At 44.1% G+C, this 21,507-nt stretch overlaps 1 protein-coding gene across 1 annotated transcript; it reads left to right on the forward strand.

Moving 5' to 3' along the window:
- The first annotated feature begins 12,127 nt into the window (after positions 1-12,127).
- On the forward strand, positions 12,128-13,678 carry LOC140179243 (uncharacterized). Its single transcript, XM_072217916.1, has 2 exons — positions 12,128-12,745; positions 13,184-13,678. The coding sequence occupies exons 1-2, from the start codon at positions 12,128-12,130 to the stop codon at positions 13,676-13,678; spliced, it is 1,113 nt and encodes a 370-aa protein (XP_072074017.1).
- Positions 13,679-21,507: the final 7,829 nt, after the last annotated feature.

Raw genomic sequence — 21,507 nt, forward strand, 5'->3', positions numbered from 1 at the left:
ATTTTCTTTCCAGTTCATTCAAGGTTCTACACTTAGTTCCTTATCTCTTTATTTTTTTGAACAGTCAAACTTGGTCTTAGTCTCTTTCGCTCTTGTTTTTGTAACAACTCAATGACTCTTATGGAAATAAACTAATCTTTTATTGATGTAGATGAACTTGAACTAACATTACATTTTCTTTCTTATAATTCAAAGGACTCATAAAAGACTTCAGGTAAGAAAAAAAACTAAGCATTAAACATAAACTATCCTAGCATTGCAACTTATTCTCAAACAGAAACTAAAACATAAAGAAACTAAACAGAAATCCAGAAATTTGAGAGTGTCAACCATGGAACTCAACAACCTTGAACAGCTTAAGTTCATTTGCCCCTTTCCTTCGTCTCTCTTTTTGGAAGGGGAGGAGTCATCATCATCCTTTTTGGAGGATCCCTTTTGTGCCTTTGTGTCTTTGGGCTTCCAGAATCCTAGCCTCCTCATGTAATTTCTTTCACCCTCCTTGTGCTTGGCCAGAATTTCTTCTTGTCTTGCACTTAATTCCTCCATTCCTTGCATGGATATTGGGTATCCAGGGTTTAAGGCAACCACAGCATTACACAAGTGATTCAGCTTCGCTTGTGTGTTGATATCATATTACCTCCTTGAGATAGTTCTGGCATCATAAAGATTCCTGAACTTAGCAAGGTTCCTCTGCTGCCATTTATTCTGCTCCACTATCTTGTTGAGTGCACTTTACATCTCTCCCCAGTTGAACTGTTCTTGCTGCTCCTTCCTCATGTGCTCCAAGCTCCCTTGGAGTTGTTGTATGTTCTGATTCACTTGGTTCCATTGTTGTTGTTGATTATCCTTGAGTTGGTTGACATCCTCTCTCAGATGGTGTATGTCTCCCTTCATTTGGTGTATGTCTCTTTGCATTTGCTCCCAGTTGAAACCTTCAGAAAATTGTTGATATTATTGGTATGGTGGTAGTTGAAGTGCTAGATGACGTGGTTGCTCTTCTTCTTGTTGTGGCTACCCTTGTGGCACATGAGCATGTCCTCTATGCTCCCTTCTTCTCTCAAGTGGGTTGACAGCCACTACTTTGGTCATCTTCTTGGCAGTTATGGGCTTGTCTTGATCTACCAGCACTTCATCAATAATCTTTTCAACCCCTGCTTCATCACACAGCCTCTGAATAATGCTGGGGAAGACCAACCTTGTGCTATCCTTGGTGCTTTTTAGCACCCTCTTGATGTTGTTGGCTATCATTTCTCCAACATTCACATTCTCACCTTTCATGATGCTGTATATGAGCACAGCCCTTTCCACTGTAACCTCGGAAGTGTTTGAAGTAGGGTTGAGAGATCTTCTCACAAAGTCCAGCCACCCTCTAGCTTGGGGGCTCAAATCTCTTTTTTTCAGCTGGTTGGATCTTCCATCTCTATCATTGATCCATTGCACATTCAACACACAAATATCATTGAGGATTTCATCAAATCCTGGGTCTTCTTGCTTCATTCTTTCTTCATAACTCCGAGTGGAGCTTGTTTCTCCCACCATGAGCATCCTATCTATGTTAGAGGGACTGTAGTCAATGGATTTCCCTCTCACATAGCTAAGATAGCCATAGGGTTGCCCTGGCTGAGGCACAGCATTGGCGTAGAACTCTCTCACCAAGCTTTCTACCACCTTCCTTGGTGGGTTGCACAAGAGTGCCCAGCCTCTGTTGTTGATTTCCCTATTGATCTCAGGGTGTTCATTCCTTCTCAATTGGAACCCAACTTCTGGAATAATTTGCCTCTCACTCACCCAACCATAAAATTGGTTTTGGTTGAATAAAGAGAGGAACTTGTGTTCATTGTGGCTTGAGGACCCTAAGGTTGGTTCTTTGGTCTTTCTTTTCTTTGTTGATGAAGCTCTTGGTGGTGCCATTGGGATGAAGAAAGGTGTTTGAAAGGTTAAAGAAGATTGAAGAAAGTTGCAAGAGAGCAAGCAAAACACTGTTTTGCTCCAACACCAAACTTAGGACTTGATTGTCCCTATTCAAGTAGAAGAAGAAAGGTAAAAAAAAGAGGAAAGAAACGAGAGGAAAGAAGGAATTGTGGGGTTATTTTCGTATGTGAAGCTGGGGTTTGAAGTGGGAGGAGTGGTGGGAAAAAGTAGGGGTTTTTATAGGGATGGAAAGTGTGGTCTGAATGGTGGAAAGTGAAAGTAATTAAATGTTTTCCCACTTGGGAGTGGCGCCTAGCGTGGGAAGAGGTGCCAATCCTTATCACTCTTTGCTTCCTGCATGTGTTGAGTTCCAAAGTGCAAGTACACTTTGACTTCTTTGCTTTATGAGCTATCAATCATGTGGGTCCCATTCTCTCTCCTGAAAAGTAAAACCGAAACCCCATCAATAATGACAAAGAATCCTTCACATTCCTTTTAATATGAGTGAATGAAATTGCAACTGATGAGTGTCTCATGGGACACCAAACTTAATCCCATTACATCTAATAAATTGGGTTTATCATTGGGTTTTTAATGTGTTCATAAGGGTGAATTAACTTTAGTCCTTTCACATTTCTTTGCTTCCAACCCCTTCCAAACACATTTAAAACCAACTTTTCATATACTTACCAATTTATTAAATGCTTTAACTTGGATGGTATTGGGCTTGCTCGGTGGGATTTCGTATGGTGGTGGCTACACCAAACTTAATCTCTGGGCTTACTTTCAAATTTACTTTGTTCAAATGGTAGTAAGCCTAGATTAAGTGGATTGGTGGCCACACCAAACCTAGCTTTTTAGCTAGTTCTCAGCCCAATTACTCATCATCAGTGAATGTATTTGACAAACAGATTTTTGCTAGTAAAGAATTTCACAAAAGTAATCACGTTGTAAGTATAGTTTCTAAACCAACAAGGAATCCTTTCGTACAAAAACATGTTTGTCACTTAAGCAAACCCAATAAAAATAAACCGAAGTATTTAAACCTTTGGTCATCTCTCAAGGAATTGCAGGAAGGTGTAGTTATTATTGGTTATGGAAGATTATCTTTTTGGGGTTTTTGAATAAGGAACAAGAAAAATAAATTACAAGAAAGTAAATTAATAATTAAGAAAACTCTTGGCAAGGTATGAGAATTAGACGTCCTATCCTAGTTATCCTTATCAATTGTGATGAGAATTGTTCATTGCTCCCACTTAGTTAACCCTTACTAAATAAAGGAAAGTCAAGTGGACTAATCAATTTGATTCCTCAAGTCCTAGTCAACTCCTAAGGAAAGACTAGCTTTAGAGGGATCCAAATCAACCAGCAACTTTCAATTAACAATCAACAAAAGAGTTTGATAACTTAAGCATCTCCAATTAATCAATTCAAGCTAAGAATGTAAAAAGCTGAATTAAAATCATGAATATGAAATACCTCAAACTGCATTAAAAAAAGAAATCAAATCTAACATGGAGCTCATAAACCAAATTGTCAACATAAAGTAATCAACAAGGAAAAGAAATAAACTAGAATGCTAGAACAATTCAAAGTAGAAGAGAAACTAAATTAAAGGAATATTGAACCTGGAATTGAGAAGAAATAAACCTAAAACTAAGAGAAATCCTAAAACCTAGAGAGAGGTTCCTAGAAACTCCCTCTAAAACCTAAATTGTGTGAATTAATGTTGTATAGTGAGTCTCTGCTTGTCCCCTGGCTTTAGTCTGCGTTTCTGGGCTGAAAACTTGGTCCAAACTCAGCCCAAAATTGCCCCCAGCATTTTCTACGATTTCTGCAGGTAGCGCATGTCACGCGTACACGTCAGTCACGCGTACACGTCGATTGACAAAAACCCTGGTCACGCGTAAGCGTCACTTGTCTTCTGTGCTAGTCACACGTACGCGTCAGGTACGCGCACGCGTCGTCGTGCAAACTCCAATTCATGCGTATGCGTCAGGTACGCGCACGCGTCGATCCTCACTGGTTGTCTCTTTTATTTCTTTTGTTCCTTCCATTTTTGCAAGCTTCCTTTCTATATTCCATAAGTCATTCCTGCCCCATAAAGCCTGAAATTACTTAACACACATATCAAGGCATCGAATGGTAATAAGAGAGGATTAAAATTAATAATTTAAGGCCAAAGAAGCATGTTTTCACTAATAGCACAGAATTAGGAAGAAAAATGTAAAACATGCGAATTATATAAATAAGTGTGAGTTTAGTGGATAAAATCCACTCAATTAAGTACAAAATGTACCACGAAATAGTAGTACATCAAATCTCCCCACACTTAAACATTAGCATGTCCTCATGCTAAGCTCAAGGAGATATAAAGAATGAATAGGGGAAAGTAAGACTCATGAGATGCAACCTATATGAATACAACTATATGCTAAGATGTTCCTATCAACTTGGTTAAAAGTAAACAAGTCTTCAAGACAAAAATAGATCAGATTCCACTAATTCAAATCATATAATAAAAGACAAGTGAACTTGTAAGAAGATAGCTCATGAAAGCAGGGAACATAGAATCAAGCATTGAACCCTCACTGGTAGTGTATATGCACTCTAATCGCTCAAGTGTCTAGGGTTAATCACTCTACTCTTCTCTAGTCATGCTTTCTAGACTTTGTTCTTCATCTAACCAATCAACAAAAATTTAGTATACCAATGCAAACATCATGAGGTCTTTTCAAGGTTGTAGTGGGGCTAAGATGAAGGTGAAGATATATGTATGACCAAGTGAGCTGTAATATGAATCTTTGACTAACTTAAGCTCTCACCTAACACACACACACCCTATGTAACTCTAAAATCGTGCCTAGCTACCCATAATTCCCACTTTTGTATCACAGACTCATGTACCAAATATTTCTTTAATTTCACCACATATGCATTGATCTTTTATTAAACTTAACATTGGGGTAATTTTGTCCCTATTTATTTATTTATTTATTTGAATATTTTTTATTTTTTTGTTTTTTTATTAAAAATATAAAAGTAAGCATAACATATCAATGCACATGGATTTTCTGGTCTCACATGAGTAGGTACCCAAATTCCCAATATTTTGTCAATGAAACACTGTACACTTTCATCAACCCAAGTTCCCACAATTCCCCACACTTAATTGATACACAATCTCTAACTTAAGCTAACCAAAGATTCACTTGGGGTAATTAATTATTTTTCCGCTTCAAGGCTAGTGATGTGGTAAAATATAGAACAAAAGGGGATTAAAAGGCTCAAAGTGGCAAACAAAGGTAATTGAAAGGGTAGGCTATTTGGGATGAGTGAGCTAATAACAAATAACGGCCTCAATCATATGCAAGCATGTAAATACACTAAACAATGGACATATAGAATGGAACAAAATATAGATTACAATCATAGAAAAGGAAACACACAAGAATAAAATATTATGGTTAAATAGTGTAACCATGTAATTAAGCTCAAATCTCACAGGTTTGTGTATTCTTAGCTATAATTCATATTCCAAATTACATTCTTCAACAAGTTTAACAAAAAATTTTCAAATTAAATTAGGGAAATATTATAAAATAGGGTCTTGAAAAGAAACTCATTACTTTAATCAAGTAGTGGTAAAATATGCACAAAATCAAACAAACATGCAATCAAACATGCAAATACAACAACTAACAAATTAACATAGAAAAACATTGGCGTTGAAATAGGAACTAACTAACCCACGGAAGTCGGTATTGACCTCTCCACACTTAAAGATTGCACCGTTTTCGGTGCATGCTAAGATGTGCAAGTGGATGGGTTGCTCCAAATGATGCAATTCCCCAAAGATTGTGCAGATGGACTTGTCTATCGCATCATGTAAAAGTCTTCCGTTTTCCTTCCTGGTGGCCATCCTAAAAGAAAAAGGGAAGAAAAGTAACCCAAAAACAAAGATAGAAAACAAAGAAAATATGGGTGGGTTAATGCCAAACAATGAGAGTCTCAAGTACATGGTAGCTACAACATGAATGTGAGAAAACAGTAGAAGCACATGGCATATCAATAGTGCAAAAATTGCAACAAAGGGGAAGAGATAGTAGATAATGAAAGACAATATAAATTCATGTCAATGCAAAAGGAATACAGGTATCATAAAAGATTGGCATTGACAGATAATTAATATCACCCAACAATATAAAACAAGGCACGAAGCAATCAGGATGTAAAAGAGATGCAATCAGTTGAATAAGAACCGTTTAACACCAATGGTAAAATAATAACATAGAGAAGAAAATAAAAAATATGCATAAAATTAAAATACAATGAATGAAAGTATGCAAATGAATTAAGTAAAATAGAATGAAAGTGAATAAGGATGAAAAGTTAAAGAGATAAAGAAGAAGAAAGTAAGAAAGGAGGAGGAAATAAGGAGAAAGAAGAGAAAAAAGAACCAAGAATTCAAAAACGGAGCGCCACGCGCATGCGTGCATTACGCGTACAGGTGACATCTGAGTTGGCCATTTGACGCGTAAGCGTCGCTCATGTGTATCCATGGGGGTTTGAAAGCGAAATGACGCGCACGCATCAGGGACACGTACGCGTGGATGATTTTGTGCCTCTAGCACAGTTCCCTCGCAAGGGCAGCACAACTCTCGGGTCAAACACCAATTTACGCCGATTGTCCTATCCACGCGTGCACGTGCTTGATGCGTACGCGTGGATTTCCTAGGTTGCAGGTGACGCGCACGCGTCGTAGACGCGTACGCGTGGCTCGAATTGTGCGTAGAGCACCCCAGCCACACGATTCCATCACAACTTTCTGTTCGTTGGATGGGATAGCAAAATGTGGAATCGACACCCACGCGTGGCCTTCGCGCACGCGTGGGTTGCCCCTTTTTTTTTAATTTATATGCAGGATGCAAAATGCAGAATGCAAATGACTATGCAGAAATTATGAATGAACACGAATAAAATAAAATAAAACTAAGAACAAAAAGGAAAGAATATACCATGATGGGTTGTCTCCCACCTAGCACTTTTAGTTAAAGTCCTTAAGTTGGACAATTGGTGAGCTCCTTGTCATGGTGGCTTGTGCTTGAACTCATCCAGGAATCCCCACCAGTGTTTGTAATTCTAATAGCCTCTAGGATCCCACACTAGTTGCATAAAACCTTCAAGCAAGTTAAAGCAAGTGACAAGGCCCCAAGAGTGTTGATTGCTAGAATGAATTCCGGGGTCCCAAACCTTGCTTTTGCACCCGTCTTCTTGTTGATCATCATTTTTCCACTTGGGTGGTGAGCAATCAAGCTCTACACCAATCCTTGCACCTCAACTTGGAGCATGTAACCATCTTGAACCTTGTATGACAACTCCTACCACTAACTATCTCTCTCTTGCTCTTATAGCCACAAAGGGCTCTAAGTTGCCCATCCGTCTCAAGCAAAGCATTTTCAAGTGGGTTAATTAAGCTTAGAGATGAAAGATTTACCCACTTGAATGAAGGAATGGATGGTGATGGCTTTGGGAGAGAGGTCTCCAACAAACTTGGCAAGGTGATTTCCAGCTCCATTCCATTGAGCTCTTTCTTGACAACTTCCACCTCTTTGCAAGCTTCTTCAATTTCATCCTCTTTCTCTTGGTAGCTTCCTTCTAATTCAATCTCTTCTTCATTACTTACCAAGGGCATGGGAGGTTGTGCTTCTTCTTCTTTAATCTCCATCTCTTGATCAACCTCTGCAAAGTCTTCAACCATGATATGCCTCGGAGGTTGTACACCCTTCTCAACATCAACATCAAACACCTTGGAAGGAGGCTCTAGGACTGGACTTTCCTATGGAGGTTTCGCATCTCCCAAGTCTTCAACCACTTCTTCCTCTTCAACTGTTACGGCTTCCTCCACTTATTCCAACAAAAAATCAGACTCCTCCTTGATGTCTTCCACCTTTTGGGCTACCTCGTGCTGCTCTTGTTCCGAGTCAATGGCATAATTACGATTATGTTGCTCTTGGATTGATGTATCCACATGGGATACAAGAGTTTGGAGAGCAGAGGTGAGACTAGTGAGAGTAGATGTAAGCATGGTTTGAAGCTGTATTTGCCTTTGGCGAATAACATTAAGGATGTTGTCATCCAATGGTGGTTGGGGTGGATAGGAGGGTTCATTATTTTGGAGAAAGGGTTCATAATAGGAAGGTGGTTCTTCTTGGTAAGGATACGTAGATGGTGAATATTGAGGTGGTGGTTTTGGGTATGGTTCATATGGTCGTTACGCGTCCCTTACAGCTCTGCTACAGCTGTGCGGAGGGAGCCTCGAAGAAGGTGGGCCAGTCCTTGCAGGGCCCACATCTGACATGGTATATATATAGGGAAGGTCCTACCCTTCCCCCAAGGTACGTCACATACCACTCACCCTTTTCCACCTGCGCACTTTGCTGACTAGAGCGTCGGAGTGTCTTTGCAGGTGACACCCCCCTCTCCACACGAAGAGCTCGAAAAGTCGGCTGCACTCCCTTCAACCCAGCAAACCGGAACCAGGTGATCCCCCTCTCATCTATCGAAGTACAAACCCGAACCGTCCGGTACCCGACCTACCAAACATCGGCGCCGTCTGTAGAAACGCAATCGCCTGAATGGAAGTTGTACTGGGCCCAGGAGGAGCAGGTCGTGAGACCGAGCACAGAGGAGAAGCCTCTGCGGCCCCTCCCCGGCCACGCACGAATTCCCCTCCACGATGAACCACTCGATCTCCCAAAAGGCGACCCTTCGGGGGAACTGGCGAGAACAGCGCCATAATAATGCAAGAATTACGCCACAGAATGCAAGACCTAGAGCGCCGGCTGGCAGACCGGGAACATCGTCAACAAACTTCAGAATCAAGCCACTCCCGCTCTGTCTCAAGAAGCCGCTCTCGACAAACAGCTAGCCCACAATCTGAGGCTGAGAATGATAGGGAGGGAGGATGCGTGAGAAGACGCCACGACCCCCTCATATACGCCAGGAACGATAGGGGTACCATGGAGCGAAACCGTGAGGACGCCCGTCGGGAGGACGACGAAGGAAGAATAATCAGAACGCGGGGACCAGTGATAATGGGTGCGACCCCATTCCATCGTTCCATCCTCGAGGTCCGGCTGCCAAAACACTTTGACAAGCCAACGGACATGAGGTACGATGAAACCCGAGACCCACGGGAACACCTTACGGCTTTCGAAGCCAGATGAACCTGGAAGGAGTGGGATACAAGGTAAGGTGCCGTGCTTTCCCGGTCACCTTAGCAGGACCTGCAATACGGTGGTTCAATAACTTCCCGCAGGGCTCGGTGACCAGGTTCTCAGACATCAGCCACGCCTTCCTAGCCCAATTTTTGACCAGAATCGTGAAGGTAAAGCACCCAATCAATCTACTTGGAGTGACCCAGAGATCCGGCGAACCGACCAGGAAATAGCTAGACCGTTTCAACGATGAGTGTCTGGAGATTGACGGACTGACTGACTCGGTTGCAAGCTTGTGCCTGACGAACGGGCTTCTAAACGAGGACTTCAGAAAGCACCTCACCTCGAGGCCGGTGTGGACTATGCAGGAGATCCAGTGTGTAGCCAGGGAATACATCAATGATGAAGAAGTTAGCCAGGTCGTGGCTGCCAACAAACAACATCCCCCTTACAATCAAAACCGACACCACGGAAGTGGAGAAAGACAAAAGGAACACGCTAGGGACGGCGGTCCGAGTAAGACTACCAGGTCATTTCCTCATGTCGGGAAGTTCACTAATTACACTCTCCTCACCGCGCCAATTATGGAAGTTTACCAACAAATAGCCGAGAAGGGGATCTTGTCGAAACCCCGACGTTTGAAAGAACGAACAGGCGGGAACAAGAGCCTCTACTGTGATTAACACAAGGGCTATGGGCACAAGACGCAGGACTGCTTCGACTTGAAGGTCGTGCTGGAACAAGCGATCAGGGATGGAAAGCTAGCCGATCTCTCCCACCTCATTAGGGAGCCGAGGAGACGGAATCGTGACCACGAGGGCGAAGACAAGACCCAGGCAGGAAAGCGATGCCAAGAGCCAGAGGACGACAACCACAGCCTTACCATAGTGAACGTGGTAACGGCGAGAAATGCGGTGCCTAGGTCCAAGTCGGCACATAAGAAAGACGCCAAAGTCTTGGCTATTTCCACATCCTCCATGCGAAACCCCAAGACACTTCTATCCATTTCATTTGGGCTGGAGGACCAATGGTTCGACGAGGTCGCGGAAAGCCCTCCCATGGTCATTACGGCCAGAGTGGGAACCGGCCTCATCAAGCGGATCCTCGTGGATACGGGAGCAGATTCGAACATCATGTTCCGCAATGTGGTCGACGCCTTAGGCCTACGGGATGCCGATTTAAAGACCCACTAGCACTGCGTCGTAGGACTCGGCGACCACTTCATCAAGCCAGACGGGATAATCTCCCTGCCGACCTCCGTGGGACAGGGCCAAGGGAAAAGAACGGTAATGGCAGAGTTCGCGATCCTACGAGACTCCACGACCTACAACGTCATCCTAGGGAGGAAAACCATCAACGACTTAGGGGCAGTCATCAGCACGAGGATGCTGATAGTGAAGATCATAACTGAAGAAGGATCAGTAGGGTCGGTAAGGGGAGACCTGGAAACGGCAGTCGCTTGCGACAATGCCAGTCTCTCGTTAAGAAAGAAATCCAAAGAAACATCAGGGGTGTTCCTTGCCGACTTGAATGCCAGAGTCAGCGACAAGCCGAGGCCCGAACCAGAAGGGAACCTGGAAAAGTTTAGAGTCGGCGACACGGAGGAGAAGTTCACCTTCGTGAACAGAAACCTCCCTCACGAGCTGAAAGAACCTCTAATGGAAATGATCAAGGCCAATGGTGACCTATTTGCTTAGACACCAGCCGACATGCCGGGGATAGACCCCCAACTCATGTCACACCATTTGGCCGTCAAGCCAGAAGCCAGACCGGTGGCCCAAAGGAGGAGGAAGATGTCACATGAGAGAGCAGAAGAGGTGGCCAAGCAGACGGCCAGCCTCCTCGAAGTAGGATTCATTTGGGAACTTGACTACTCGACCTGGCTGTCGAATGTAGTCTTAGCAAGAAAGCGTAGTGGGAAATGGAGGATGTGCGTGGATTATTCTGATCTAAACAAAGCATGTCCCAAGGATTGCTACTCCATACCCAACATTGACGCACTCGTCGACGCGGCGGCGGGGTACCGGTATCTGAGCTTTATGGATGCTTATTTCGGCTACAATCAGATCCCGATGCACCGGCCAGACGAAGAAAAATCGGCATTCATAACGCCAGGGGGAATTTATTGCTACAAGATAATGCCCTTCGGCCTGAAGAACGCAGGGGCCACATACCAAAGGTTGATGAACAAGATATTCGGCGACATCATTGGCAAAACGGTGGAAGTCTACGTGGACGACATCCTTGCCAAGACCACCTGACCCGAAGACCTTTTGAGCGATCTGGAAAGCGTATTCATGGCTCTCCAACGACACGGCATGAGGCTCAACCCCCTCAAGTGCGCCTTTACCATGGAGGCCGGGAAGTTCCTAGGGTTCATGATAACCCAAAGGGGGGTGGAAGAAAATCCTAAAAAATGCCAAGCAATACTCCAAATGAAGAGCCTGGGCTGTGTCAAGGACGTCCAGAGACTGGCGGGAAGGCTCACTATGCTATCCCGTTTCCTCGGGGTGTCGACTGCAAAAGCCCTACCTTTCTTTAACCTAATGAGAAAGGGAATAGCATTTGATTGGATCCCGGAATGCGAGAAAGCGTTCAACCACTTTAAAAAGATACTTGCAACACCGCCTGTGCTCGGTAAACCTGTGGTCAGAGAACCGCTATACCTATACCTGGCTGTAATGGAGGAAGCGCTGGCGGTGGTCTTGGTGCGGGAAGAAGCGAAAGTCCAACAACCAATTTACTTTGTGAGTAAAGCGCTGCAAGGAGAAGAACTTAGGTACAGCAAGTTGGAGAAACTGGCATTAATGCTCTTGACCTCTTTCTGCAGGCTACGACAGTACTTCTAAGGTCACCAAGTGGTCGTAAGAACGGACCAGGGAATTCGTCAAGTGTTCCAAAAGCCCGACCTAGCGGGAAGGATGATGACCTGGGCCATCGAGCTGTCCCAATATGATTTAAGGTACCAGCCCCGACATGCAATCAAGGCGCAAGCAATGGCAGACTTCCTGGTGGAAGTAACGAGAGACCCAACCGAGGACACGGGCCCACGGTGGAAGCTCCATGTTGACAGAGCCTCCAACCAGACGTCCAGGGGAACCGAGATCATCTTAGAAAGCCCAACCAGGGTCATTTATGAACAATCGATCAAGTTCGAGTTCCCAGTGTCGAACAACCAAGCGGAGTACGAAGCCCTCCTAGGCGGTTTGATTTTAGCCCGGGAAGTCGGGGCTACGAGGCTAGAAGTATGCAGTGACTCACAGATCATCATGTCGCAAGTGAATGGTAGCTACCAAGCTAGGGATTTGCTATTACAAAAGTACTTAGAGAGGGTTAAAGAACTTAGCAAACAGTTCGAGGAGGTCACGGTCCAACACGTTCCAAGGGAGACGAACACACGGGCAGACCTCCTGTCCAAGCTAACGAGCACTAAACCTGGAACCGACAACTGCTCCCTCATCCAGGGCATCACGAAAGAGCCAGCGGTTGCCCTCCACCTGACCAAGATAAGCCCCTCTTGGATGGACTCCATCACCGATTTCCTGCAAAATGGCAAACTCCTTGGAGGTGAGAAGGAAGCCAAAGCATTAAGAAGGGAGACTACCAAATACATGGTAATACAGGGCTAACTATTCAAAAAAGGACTTAGTCAACCTCTGCTGAAGTGCCTACACCCCGACCAGACGGACTACATGCTCAGAGAAGTCCACGAGGGGTGCTGTGGTCACCACATCGGGGGCAAAGCCCTAGCAAGGAAGCTTATCCGAGCTGGATACTACTGGCCGTCAATGATGAAAGACTCCAAGGAGTTCGTGAAAAAATACGTGAAGTGCCAAGAGAACGCTAATTTCCACAGAGCACCGGCCACCGAACTGAGCCTGATGACGGCCTCCCGACCCTTCGCGCAGTGGGGAGTCGACCTCTTGGGACCTTTCTCGGGTGGCCCAGGGCAAGTCAAATATCTCATAGTCGTCGTCGACTATTACACCAAATGGATAGAAGCTGAGCCACTGGCCACTATCTCCTCATCCAATTGTAAAAAATTCATGTAGAGGCAGGTGATAACTCGGTTCGGCATCCCGAAAGTCGTCATCTCAGACAACGGGACGCAGTTCACCGATAAGAAGTTTGTAGAGTTCCTCGCCGGCTTGGGCATCAAACAAAAATTCTCCTCAGTAGAGCACCCCCAGACAAACGGACAAGTCGAGTCCGCAAATAAGGTCATCTTGCTGGGCCTCAAGAAACGACTAGACAACAAGAAAGGAGCATGGGCTGATGAGCTCACCTCTGTCCTCTGGTCCTACCGTACAACCGAGCAGTCCGCCACGGGAGAAACCCCCTTCCGCCTGACATACAGGGTTGACGCAATGATACCTGTAGAGATCGACGAGCCAAGTCCACGATTACTTCTCAAGGGGGTGGAAGAAGCTGTAGAAAAGGACCTAGTGGATGAGACCAGGGAGAAGGCCCACCTGTCAGAAGTAGCACTAAAACAAAGAATGGGCCTGCGCTACAACACCAAAGTGCTCAAGAGGGAATTTGAATAGAACGACCTCGTCCTACGGCGCAATGACATCGGCCTACTGGCCCAGGGAGAAGGCAAACTAGCGGCGAACTGGGAAGTCCCCTACAGGGTCAAAGAAGTGATTGGCAAGGGTGCCTACAAATTGGAGAAGCTCGATGGAAGGGAAGTCCCGAGAACTTGGAATGTGGGCAACCTGAGAAGGTTTTACCCCTAGATCAAGCATGCCGACCGGGCGATCTAACGAGATAAATCGCTTACCTTTGTATCTACCTTGGTAACAGACTTGCTTAATTAACAGTTAATCTTTACTTGTCTTTTCTACCAATTTAATTTCTATTATTCTTTTTCCTACTTAAACATCACACGACAACAAGTTCCACGACGCATTAAACGGAACCAGAACACGGCACCCCGGGACTGATCACCCTGGGAGCCACCTAAACCAAAGCCATTACAAAATGGCTACAGCGATAACAAAAGGCCACGACCTGGCTCCGACAAACTACCAACGCAACGGTAAATAAACATGATCGCAAAGCTCACACCAACAAAACGGTAACATGACGAAGTAAAAACACTACTAGAGGCAAAGACGACGGTAACGATAAGCCGACCAAGCGACTTTTAAAGTATAAGAATATAAACAAGTTCTACAATATAAGCAAGTTCTAAAACAAAAACCACAAATCCATACAAAAACACTTCTTCGGCATGTCAATAATCTTGCCATCCTTGATTGTCTTGAAAACTCCAATCGCCGACGTGTCAAAGTCGAGAGCCACGATCTTCACCTGGGCCTTAAGAGCCTCATCTGTCATGAAGATCGCGTTCTTTCACTGCTCTCTAGTCACCTTATATTTCTTCTTGAGCTCTTCAACCTCAGCTTGAACAGCCTTAGCCAACGAGACGGCCTCGTTACGTTCTTTCTCCAAGACAACCACCCGACCTTGCGCGGCATTCAGCTGGCTCTCTAGAGTCATCTCCCGCCCAGTCAAACGGGACACGGTCTCATCGGAGGCTTTCATCTTCTCCTCGGTAGACATAGCTTTCTCCTCAGCAACCTTGAGTTTTTCCCCCACCTCGAACAGCTGCTCTTGAAGCATTTCGACTTGAACTTTGAAATCATTGTTGGTCGTGGCAGCAGATTCAAGCTTTCTTCGTAGTGACTGCATCCCCGACAACTCGAACTCGGCCTTCCGAGCTATCACAGCTCCACAGAGCAGCGTGCGGTACATCCACCTCGCCTACCCTGCCAGCTCGGTACCGAGGAAGTGATCCTCCGTGCCAGGGATCAGTTGGGAGTCGATGAAAGCCCCAACATCAAAGTTTCTCTCCATGACAGTGAGAGTTCCCTCAGGGCTGGAAGACGCCCTCTGCCTCTTTGGGGGTGGGGATAAGCTTCAAGTCATCATCCTCAGGTCGAGCAGAGGTTGAGTGCTCAGGGCTGGCCGTCTTCTCACGGACAGGAGAAATGCGCACCCCGTCAAAAGTCCTACCCGTCATGTCGGTGTCACGGGGTGATGGGGTCGCCTGACCCTTATCCTCAGAAGGTCCCTCCAGTTTCCCGTCAACCTTCTCCGCTTCCTCCTCATTGTTGTCTGCCAGAAAAGTCTTGAACAAGTCCTCAAGCCCTGTCACAGAAGCAGACATCTCCACTGCAACAAAAAATAAACAAGTTAGTCGTGGAATCGGCACAACCAAGCGAATGAATGGAAATGCAAATTACAAGGCAAAACAACTCACAGACATAATTCCTGGCGACCTCCCGGTCACCCATCAAAAGGTGGGGATTCACATGGTTCTTCCCAAAAACTGTCAACAACACGTCGGCGACCCTCTTGTCCACAGTAGACATCCCCTTATAAGACACCTTAATGAATGTGTTGGATCCCGCCCTGAAACTCCAGTACGTCGGAATGAGGCGCTTCCCTTCTAACGACAACCAAAAGGGGTGACGACCTTTGACCGGACGCACCTTGAAATATTTATCTTTAAATCAATGGTAAGAGTCCTCGAACAAGCCGAAGATCCTCTGACCCTGGGTAGATCGGAAGGACATAAACCCTTTTCCTCGCCTTCCCCTCCTTGGAAGGATTAGTGAGGTTGAAGAAGAAAAGGAAGACGTCAACAGATACCGGCAACTCCAGGTATTCACATACCATCTCGAAACAGCGGATAGAAGCCCAACTGTTCGGATGTAGTTGCAACGGCGCCACAGAGATCCGATTAAGAAGCGCCATTTGGAAATGAGAGAACGGGATACGAACCCCCACCTGAGTAAACATGTATTTATAGAACCAGATCCAGTCGGGGACCGGGGGGAGTCGAAATTAAGCTCATACAGCCGTTCGTTTGGAGCAGGAACGAAGACGTCATAATTGGCTTCCCCGTCTGTCCCTCCACACAAGTACTCGCCTTGTCGGAACTCTGTTAACTACCCCTCATCCATCTGGTTTGGCAAATCCTTCACATCGGAAGTCACCCAAGCGTAGGGATCATAACTCGCGGCAGAGGGAGAGGCCTGAGAAATGATGCGAGGCATACTTACAGTGGGGGTACCACTCCGTTAGTCTATGAGGTCGGGAGTCTAGAAAAAGCCTAGAAACTATATTTGTCCTATCAAACAATTAAGATCAAGCATGGCTAAAAGCTAAACCCAAACAAAGCCTACCCTGGAATGGTAACCCCCCTAACGCACCTACTTGACACTGAAAGAATATCTATCATACAAAAACCAAACAAACAGCAAAAACAAGAAGCAAACAACAAACGTACAGAAAAGCCAGCAGTAAGGAAAAAAAAGCATTGAAGCAGAAAAGAGAAGGGATCGATGTTTACCTGGATTGATTGCAAAAACTTGGAAGAAAAAGAGATGCGCAAGGATGCTAGAACGAGGCTCTAGGATATTTGGGTGTGAAGAAGAGAAGAATGAGATAGAAGAAGCAAGGGTGGGAGAGGAAAACCAATGCAAAACTGTTTAAAACTGCCACTCAGGGAGCGCGAAAGGCCTCGAGGCAAAATGGTCTTTGCGCACAGGGTTTTCCAAACCATTATGAGTATTTAATGCTTCACACGAAGAACGAGGCGACAAGCGGTCATTCCAGCAACGAACAGACACACGCGCAAGAGGGACGTCCCCTCCACGGATGGCCGACCTGGCGACAAGGCACGAAAGAAGAGGTGACACGCCACCAACGATCCTCACGGTCATTGCTGACGCATCGGGGGCACTGTTATGGCCTGGCCCAAATGGAGTATGGGCCAGCCCGACCCACTAACCACCCGACCCGAACGGTCGGGTGCAAGGCGCCCAGACGCTGACCCGGACACGCGTCCCTTACAGCTCTGCTACAGCTGTGCGGAGGGAGCGTTGAAGAAGGTGGGCCTGTCCTTGCAGGGCCCACCTTTGACACGGTATATATATAAGGAAGGTCCTACCCTTCCCCCAAGGTACGTCACATACCACTCACCCTTTTCCACCTGTGCACTTTGCTGACTAGAGCGTCGGAGTGTCTTTGCAGGTGACACCCCCTCTCCACACGAAGAGCTCGGGAAGTCAGCTGCACTCCCTTCAACCCAGTAAACCGGAACCAGGTGATCCCCCTCTCATCAATCGAAGTACCAACCTGAACCGTCCGGTACCCGGCCTACCGAACAGAGCTCATAAACCAAATTGTCAACATAAAGTAATCAACAAGGAAAAGAAATAAACTAAAATGCTAGAACAATTAAAAGTAGAAGAGAAACTAAATTAAAGGAACATTGAACCTGGAATTGAGAAGAAATAAACCTAAAACTAAGGGAAATGCTAAAACCTAGAGAGAGGAGAGAACCTCTCTCTCTAGAAACTACATCTAAAACCTAAATTGTGTGAATGAATGTTGTATGTTGAGTCTCTACTTGTCCCCTGGCTTTAGTTTGCATTTTTGGGCCGAAAACTGGGTCTAAACTCAACCCAAAATCGCCCCTAGCATTTTCTGCGATTTCTGCAGGTAGTGCATGTCATGCGTACGCGTCAGTCACGCGTACGTGTCGATTAACAAAATTCCTGGTCACGCATACATGTCAGTCACGCGTACGCGTCGCTTGTCTTCTGCGCTAGTCACACGTACGCGTCAGGTACGCGCACGCGTCGTCGTGTAAACTCCAATTCACGCGTACGTGTTAGGTACGCACATGCATCTATCCTCGCTGGTTGTCTCCTTTATTTCTTGTGTTCCTTCCATTTTTACAAGCTTCCTTTCTATCCTCTAAGCCATTCCTGCCCCATAAAGCCTGAAATCACTTAACACACATATCAAGGCATCGAATGGTAATAAGAGAGGATTAAAATTAGTAATTTAATGCCAAAGAAGCATGTTTTCACTCATAGCACAGAATCAGGAAGGAAAATATAAAACATGTGAATTATATGAATAAGTGTGAGTTTAGTGGATAAAATCCACTCAATTAAGTACAAAATGTACCACGAAATAGTGGTGCATCAGTATTCATCAAATTGTATTTTCAGAAAAAGAAACTAAGTTGAAGATCTTCTTACTATCAAAAACTGAAATTTAAACTTCCTAATCTACTACCTACAACCTACCTTTAAAAAGCAATGAAACAACAACATTAGACTGAGATTTAAACTACCTAAATTGATAAATTTTAAGCTACTTCTAAGAAAGCAGTAAATCAAAAGGATATAAAGTGTTAGGGTACCTCCCAACTAGCGCTTCTTTATCGTCATTAGCTTGACGTTCTTCCTTCTTTAGCTGATATGGTAGCTCACTCTCTTCTCATCCAGTGAGTCTCCCAAGTAATGCTTGAGTGTATGACCATTTACAGTGAAACTTCTTTGTGTTTTGTCCTCCATGAGCTCTACATGACCATAAGGTGATACTTTGAGGATGGTGAAGGGTCCAGACCATCGAGACTTAAGCTTCCCTGGGAAGAACTTGTGTCTTGAATTGTACAGCAACACTCTTTGTCCCTCTATGAACTCTCTCCTTACTATCTTTTGATCATGCCACCTCTTTGTGTTTTCTTTGTAATTCTTTGCATTGTCATAGGCTTGATTTCTGAATTCCTCCAGCTCATTGAGTTGCATTAGTCTCCTTTCTCCAGCGGCTTGTGATAAACCCCGATTTTGTGGTTTATCTTATGCTTATTTTAGGGGATTTTATCACCTTTTCTCACATTTATTCAATGAAATAGCATGTTTTGTAATTTTCCCTTGAATTGTACTTAAGTGTAAAAACATGCTTTTTGGGCTCTTAAATTGGTAATTTTGATTCACTTTAATTCCATTCGATGCCTTGATGTGTTTGTTGAGTGATTTCAGGTTCATAAGGCAAATATTGGATGGAAGAAATGAGGAGAAAAGCATACAAAGTGGAGAATGCATGAAGAAACAAGGATTAGGAATGTATCAATGGGCGCGCACGCGTACAAGGTGCGCACGCGTACAAGGCGCGCATGCGTAGGAGTGATGTCACATAAGGACGCGCACGGGTACATGACGCATCCGCACTGATGAAGAATTTGCCAATTGACGCGCACGCGCCGCCGATACTCTCACGTGACCCACTTAAAGGAAAAACACTGGGGGCGATTTCTGAGCTGCCCAGGCCCAAATCTAACTTGTTTTTTAGTGTATTTCATGTAGAATTGAAGTCCAAGCAAAGGGGGAGCAATTAGTTTAGCCAACATAAACTTTTAGTTAGTTTTCTAGAGAGAGAAGCTCCCTCTTCTCTCTAGAATTAGGAATTAGGATTAAGTTTAGTTCTTAGATCTAGGTTTAATTCATGCTTTGATTTACTTTTCTTTTGTAATTTTGTTCTTCCTCTATATCTCCTCTCTCAAGTTTAGCATTTAATTCTTGTAATTCTCTACTTTTATGTAGATGCACTTTTGTTTTTCCATTTTCCTTTAATGTAATTTATGATTCATGTTCCTTTATTATTCATTTGATTTGTTGTTGTTTAATTCCTTGCAATTGAGTAGTGTAGAATTACTTTCCTTGCAATTTTACTATGTTTACCTTTTATGCCTTCCAAGTGTTTGATAAAATGCTTGGTTGGATTTTAGAGTAGAATTTTATGCTCTTGGCTTGGGAAGGTAACTTAGGAACTCTTGAGTTCCTAATGTCCAAGTGATTGATGATTGGGAGCCATTAACTCTAGATCTCACTAATTGAACTGGTGGAGAACTAGGACTTATGGACTTGGATTGATCTAACTCACTTGACTTTCCTCTACTATTAGTTAGGGGTTAATTTAGTGGGATTGATCCTTGCCAATTCTCATGTTGTGGTCAGTGATAAGGATAGAGATCCTTGACCATCAACCTTTGCCAAGACCCTTTTAGTTGTTATTCAAATTTCCTTGTCATTTACTTTTCATGTTTCTCATACAAAAACCCCAAAACATGCTCCATAACCAATAACAAGACACTTTATTGCAATTCCTAGGGAGAACGACCCGAGGTTCTAATACTTCGGTTTATAAATTTAGGGGTTCGTTTTAGTGACAAACAAATTTTTGCATGAAAGGATTAGTGATTAGTTTAGAAACTATACTTTACAACGAGAATTCATTTGTGAAATTCTAGACCATCAAAGATTCGTTCATCAGCTTGATCATCAAAATTCAGCACTTTTAGAGCCCAGAATGCTCTATGTTCAAGCTCAACTGGTAAGTGACAAGCCTTGCCAAACACCAATTGGTATGGAGACATCCCAATGGGTGTTTTAAAGGCTGTCTTGTAGGCCCATAATGCATCATCCAGCTTTTTAGACCAATCCTTTCTTGAGCTGCCAATAGTTTTTTCAAGAATTCTTTTGAGCTCTCTGTTTGAAATCTCAGCTTGTCCGTTGGTCTGTGGATGGTATGGAGTTGCTACTTTGTGTTTCACTCCATATTTAGAGAAGAGTGCTTCAAGTTGCCTATTGCAGAAGTGTGATCCTCCATCACTGATGAGAGCTCTAGGAACTCCAAATTTGCGGAAGATATTCTTTCTCAAGAAGTTCATCCCAACCTTGTTGTCATTTGTTGCTGTGGCTATGGCTTCTACCTATTTTGAAACATGATCTATAGCGAGCAATATATAATTATTTGAGTATGAGGATGGGAAAGGTCCCATAAAATCAATTCCCCACACATCAAATAATTCTAACTCCATTATAAACCTCTGTGGCATCTCATTTTTCTTGGGTAAATTGCCAGCCCTTTGGCATTTATCACACCTTGATACTAATTCTTTTGCATCCTTGAACATGGTTGGCCAATAGAACCCACATTGTAGCACCTTGGCTGCAGTTCTTTCCCCACTAAAATTCCCTCCATATGCAGAGCCATGACATTGCCAAAGTAGTTCCTGCCCTTCTTCATGGGAAATACACTTTCTCAAGATCCCATCAGCACATTTTTTAAACAAAAAAGGCTCATCCCAAATGTAGTATTTAGCATCTTTGATTAGCTTCCTCTTCATGTGTTTGTTGATGTTGGTTGGTAGTTCTCCAATAGCCTTGAAATTGGCTATGTCCCCAAACCAAGGGGCTTCATAGATCATCATCAACTGCTCATCAGGGAAGCTCTCATTCACTGCAATTTGGGGTGTATCGTCTTCGTTTTGTGGGATCCTTGATAGGTGGTCAGCCACCTTGTTCTTTGCTCCACTCTTATCTTTTATTTCAATGTCAAACTCTTGGAGTAGCAGGATCCACCTTATTAGTCTGGGCTTAGACTCTTGTTTGGTAAGCAAATATTTGAGTGCTGCATGATCAGTGAATACAATTACTTTGGAACCAATAAGATATGATCTAAATTTATCAAAAGCAAAGACGATGGCAAGTAATTCCTTCTCTGT

This window comes from Arachis hypogaea, chromosome 15 (assembly GCF_003086295.3).
Source record: "Arachis hypogaea cultivar Tifrunner chromosome 15, arahy.Tifrunner.gnm2.J5K5, whole genome shotgun sequence".
Lineage (NCBI taxonomy): Eukaryota > Viridiplantae > Streptophyta > Magnoliopsida > Fabales > Fabaceae > Arachis > Arachis hypogaea.

Bases quoted from the DNA above. Each gene is read 5' to 3' on its own strand.
- LOC140179243 (XM_072217916.1), top strand. From the start codon at position 12,128: ATGGCAGACTTCCTGGTGGAAGTAACGAGAGACCCAACCGAGGACACG. The intron at 12,746-13,183 runs GTAATACAGGGC...AAATTCATGTAG, and splicing joins GGGAGACTACCAAATACATG to AGGCAGGTGATAACTCGGTT.